The sequence below is a fragment of the Arachis hypogaea genome, chromosome 2, assembly GCF_003086295.3.
Source record: "Arachis hypogaea cultivar Tifrunner chromosome 2, arahy.Tifrunner.gnm2.J5K5, whole genome shotgun sequence".
Taxonomy (NCBI): Eukaryota; Viridiplantae; Streptophyta; class Magnoliopsida; order Fabales; family Fabaceae; genus Arachis; species Arachis hypogaea.
In genome coordinates this window covers 102,065,599-102,070,889 of record NC_092037.1, presented here as the reverse complement: position 1 = coordinate 102,070,889, position 5,291 = coordinate 102,065,599, and the positions used below count along the sequence as shown (strand labels likewise).

The 5,291-nt window shown below is 24.2% G+C and overlaps 1 protein-coding gene across 3 annotated transcripts; it reads right to left on the bottom strand.

Annotated features, from left to right (window-relative positions):
- Positions 1–360: 360 nt before the first annotated feature.
- On the bottom strand, positions 361–4,731 carry LOC112758874 (putative phytosulfokines 6). 3 transcript variants are annotated; one of them, XR_011867677.1, is made up of 6 exons: positions 4,575–4,731; positions 4,358–4,434; positions 3,480–3,575; positions 1,534–2,600; positions 945–1,003; positions 361–718 (listed from the first exon to the last, which is right to left on the bottom strand). XR_011867677.1 is itself a non-coding variant. In XM_025807664.2 (6 exons), exons 1-6 carry the CDS (start codon positions 4,669–4,671, stop codon positions 715–717), a joined length of 366 nt encoding a protein of 121 aa, XP_025663449.1. In that variant the 5' UTR covers positions 4,672–4,731; the 3' UTR covers positions 361–714. The 3 variants fall into 3 exon arrangements, 2 of the variants coding, with proteins under 2 accessions (XP_025663449.1, XP_025663455.1); XM_025807664.2 differs by having other exon boundaries at positions 1,534–1,566; XM_025807670.3 differs by lacking the exon at positions 1,534–2,600.
- Between the last annotated feature and the right edge of the window lie 560 nt (positions 4,732–5,291).

Below are 5,291 nucleotides of genomic sequence, written 5' to 3'. Positions count from 1 at the left end.
TAACATAACAATAGAAATAAAATTATAGGTTAGTTAAAATAAATAAATAAATAATCTTTTGAACATAAAATATTTATTAAATAATAATAATACATGAATAATATAAAAATATATAAACAATTAATATGTTATAAATATAATTATAAATATAATAATAAAATAATAATATTATAACACATTGTACGGTTTGGATTGGATTGGATTGGATCGGTTATGAAAAGTAGATCCGAAATCCGATCCAATCCAGTGATTTACAAAAATAGAATCCAATCAAATTCGAATTAATGCAATTTTCTTTTAATTTAAATTAAATTGAATGAACGGTTTAATTTAAATCGGTTTAGATTTGAACACTCCTAATAAGAATCATATCCAACTTAAAATATTAAGGCATCATGTATATTACACACAATAATAAACAGTAGTAACCAGTAAGTAGTAATAACAATCCAAATATTTTCTAAGTGTGACTATCAATAATTCCTTATTTTAATTTCTTTAGGCAACCACGGTCAAAGCACAACCTTAACAAATGGAAATGCCCAAATTTATTTTTATTTCTCAACTTTATTACATTCACATTATAGCTAGGCTCTCATGTTCTTGATAATCCTAAGCAAGCATGCAATTTGATTTATTTCGCAGGTGGACTGAGGGGTTGGGTGTAGATATAATCCAAGTGTGCTTCCTCCATCATCCGCTTCTCAAATTCTTTTAACTGTAGATAAAAAATGTTAGGAACAAAATTAAAAAAAAAATCGAAAAAATAAAAGATTTAGATAACTCAAATTGTGATGAAGTTAATAAAATATTTTTATATTTGAGTTTTATTATCAATATCTAGATTCTATTATCAGAAATTCGACTGATCAAACTTGTCTAATTATTATTCAGGTATAATTAAAAATAATAACATTGATAAATAATAGATATATACTTATTACCTTATGGATATCATCATCTTTTGATTCAGTGTGTGACTGAACGTGAGACACCTTTGCATCTATACATCAAGTTGATCCAATAAGCAACCACAGAGAAATTAAAATATATTTCAAAGGAGAAATACAAAAACAAATTAAAACAATTATCAATTGAACAAATGTAAATATATAATATGTCATAATAATTATATAGATAAAAGATATTTTTTATTTTTTATCCCTCAAATTTATCAAAAATTTTAAAAATATTCCTAAATTTTATTTTGTTTCAATTTTTTCTCAGGAAACATCGATTTGCATCAAACGTATCTCTAGTAACTAATTTTTCAAAAAATATAAGACTAATTCAATAACAATTTTACAAGAACAATTAACCTTTAACATAAGCAATTTAATCTTAATAATTATCGAGTATTATTGCTAGATTTATTCTAAATTTTTAAAAAATTTAGCTATCAAAAATACAATTGATACAAATAGAAAAATTTTAAAATAAAATAAAATTTAAAAATATTTTAATTTTTTTATCAAATTTCAGAAATAAAAAGAAGTATACTTTATCCTAATTATAATAGAGTTAGATGGCTACCTTGTTTTGAATCCACATGGAGACGAGCAGAAGCTAAGAAAGAGGAAACAAGGAGAACAAAGAAACACAAGACAATGTGTTGTTGCTTCATTTTCTTTGAAAGGGAATGAACGAGTGCGAAGTAGAGAGAAATTGAAGCTAATATATATATATTGAAATGAGGACATTTAGTGAGGCACAAATTTTGCTTTAGTGTTAAGTGACTAATATTTTTTTTTTCATTTCTCTTATATTTGAGTTATTAACTTATTAATTAACTTTTTATTTTTTTAACAAAAAATGTTAGCCTTGTAATATTTTTTAATTAAATAGCATTTATTATTATTTGATCATGCACAAAATTAAATGGTATTTATGTTAAAGTCAAAGCAATCAATAAGTTGCCTTACCAATGCAAATGGAAGAGAATGAGAATTTGTCTTTCTCAATTTCTCATTTTTGTTAACTAAATTATATATATTATGAACTTCTTCCTCCATATTTATATTTTTAAAATTTATCCCTTAATAATATGATAAGTTGAATATTTTGTAATATTGATTAAAATTTTTATAAGTTTCTTTATTATTGTATAGTTTTTTTTTTCTCTACAATATAAGATTATTTGTAACCATATTGATACTTATAATATTTATATATTTTCTTTTATTTCTATAACTTTTTTAGAGAAATGATTGTCGCGCTAATAGAAGTTTAGAAATGAAGTTATTTTAAAATATTTGGAGTTCGAATCTTACTTTATGCATACAGTAACTTATTGGTCAACAATAAACACTTAAATAGAATTCTAATTCGCAATAAATTAATCTTTGACATGGAGAATTAAGAGATACAGTAAAAACAAAAAAATAATAGAAATTTGGGTAAAGCTTCTAAATTAGCTAGGCTTAGGTCATCACATGAAGACATAAAGTAACCATTTATCATATTTTCCTTAAACTTAGGCACACCGATGGCATCAATTTATTAGGGTTACATATGTAGCATTTCTTCCTTATTTAGACTTCATGCCGTTAGAGCATAGCGCCATTATTTCAATTTTCCAATGTCTTAATCTGAAAATAGAGCTACAAAACAAAGCGTTATGCTCTGTCATGGTACCCCCAAATGGAGCTAGAAAACAACTAGGGTTAATTTGATTATTGCCAAAGTTACATGGATGTTAGAAATTATTTGCTCTATATATTTCTTTTGTTTCATTCTGCACATGAAAAATATATGCTCACTATAGTAAACCCAAACATTTGCGACGGTTTTACAAGGGTTTTACAACAGATAACTGCGTTTTCTTTAAATCATCTCGAATTATTTGTCGTTATGTGTCGAGTCTCTTAACCTTAGTTTGGTAAAGCTTTTATTTTTCAAAAGTTGTAGCATTTATATTTGATAAATTAAATTAAAAATAGCTTTCAATAAATACAAGCAATAACAATTATGTTTAGTAAAATAGCTTTTAAAATTTAAAAATACTACAATAAACATAAATACAAGCATTAAATTTAAAAATTAGTTAACATATGAAGTTATATTAGACTTTTAAATTTTGAAAAGTACAAGTCACTTTTAAAAATTTCTATCTTAACTCTTAAGTACTTTTAAAAATAATCCAATATTTTAAAAGCTGCAAGTACAAACAAATAGTGTTTTTGTTTTTCGAAAAACTTTACACTATAGCTTGTGGGATGGGGGGGGGGATGAGAAAAAAAAAAAAAGAAAAACACAGTTAGTTCCTAGTAGAATAAATTTAAACTGAAGAGGATGGAGAGTTTCTAATATTCCTTTAATCTCTTTTCAAAAATTTGACACTCGCATACATTATTGTTAGCACCGATCTTGGATTTATTTTTTATATATTATTTAACGTTTGATGATTGTATTCGGACTAGGTAATTAATGTGCATGTCCAATTAATTAATTAATTAACTAACTCAAGGCTTATGGTGTACATTTTGAGTGTAGATGTAATCCAAATGTGCTTCCAAAGTCATCCTTCTACCATAGCATTCTTCATTCTTCTCATCACAATTTTCATATCCCATTAACTGCATGAAATTAAATTAGCAAACTAATTAAAAGATGATAAATAATTAAAATGAAGTTTCTAATTTGTAAAAAATATAAAAATATAAAAAATATGAACCTTTATAAGGCTTAAATAAAAATGTTATATATATATATATATATATATATATATATATATATATATATACCAAACATCAGCAACTAAATCAATCACTATATTAAATGGGTTTTTTATTTTAATAAATAAATTAATTATAATAATTCGGAAATAAATAATTTAAAAAATATTTACTAAAATAAATACTCCGTTTACACTGTAAACGAGATATATGTATTTAAAAAAAATAAAAATAATAAAAAATAATAATAATATCAATAATCCAAACTTTTAGCATGCAAATAGTACATAAAAAAGTTTACAATGTAAAATTATTTCATTTACAGTGTAAACGAAATAAGAGAAGATTATTTATTTCGGTAATTATTATATTTGTTTAATTTATAAAAATAAAAAATTCTATATTAAATACATGTGCTGTTTAACTCATTTTTCTATGCGCCTATTTTATTACACCTAGCATGTTGTGTGTATATATATATATTTGTGAAATATAACATTAAATATTTCTTTGTAAACATACTTATTAGAGAAAACAATAATGTAAACATGATAAAACAATAGATGTTAAATGTAATATCATAAATACTACTAGCTAGGGGGAAAAATTATATAACATGACAAACTAAACTCAACAAGCCAAAACTTGTAGATAGATTATGTGAGAAAGTAAATGATTCTTACTTCTTTAATATCATCTTTTAGCTCATCATTGTGGGATGTGTGAACAAGAGTGTTAGCAATGATCACTTCATTTTGACCTATATATATCAAGTTGTTCCAAGTTCATAAAAGATTGTTCATAGAGGGAAGGAAGGAAAACAAGGGGAAAAAATAAGATGAAAAAAAAAAAGATAAAAATATATAATAATTATTAGCATGATGAGCAAGAAGAAGTTACCTTGTTTTGGGCCTTCTTGTTGTAAAAGAAGGCGAGCATAAGCTGAGAAAGAAGAAAGAAGGAGAACAAAGAAAAGCAAAGCAATTTTTTGCTTCATTGGAATATTATTATTATTATTATTGGAGGAGTAAAGTGCACCTAAGAAAGTGGTGGAGGAGGGGAATATAAATAATAAAAAGTATGCAATAAAAATCTTATTAGATGCTCTCCCAATAATAATAAATAAAAAAATATAAATATTTAAAAGTATGTGGATGATTTAATAAGAGTGAAGTCTACTACTACTATATCTATGGGACCATCAAGAAATAAAAATGCATGTTACTTTTTTGAGCTATTACTATAGATGATTATTTTACTTCCAAAATTTTTAAAGTGTGAAACTTGGATTCTTCTTTTTTCTTTTTTTCCCCCTTTAATGTGCATTTAGTTTTCTTTCATTATAATTTTTTCATTAATTGATAATATATAACCAACAAACTATAACTCAAATTACATCATCTTTTCATTCTCAAAAAAAAAAAAATATAACGTAATAATTCCACCTAATCATTATTCACAATTCAAACTAGATATTAACAAGGATAATATTTAAAAATGAATATTAATTATTAAGAATGGAGATATAAAAATATTTAGCAAAATATATAGTTAGAGTAAAATATTTATATTAATTTTCTCTATCAGGGGCGGAGCTTATATTAGTTAAGACAAGGG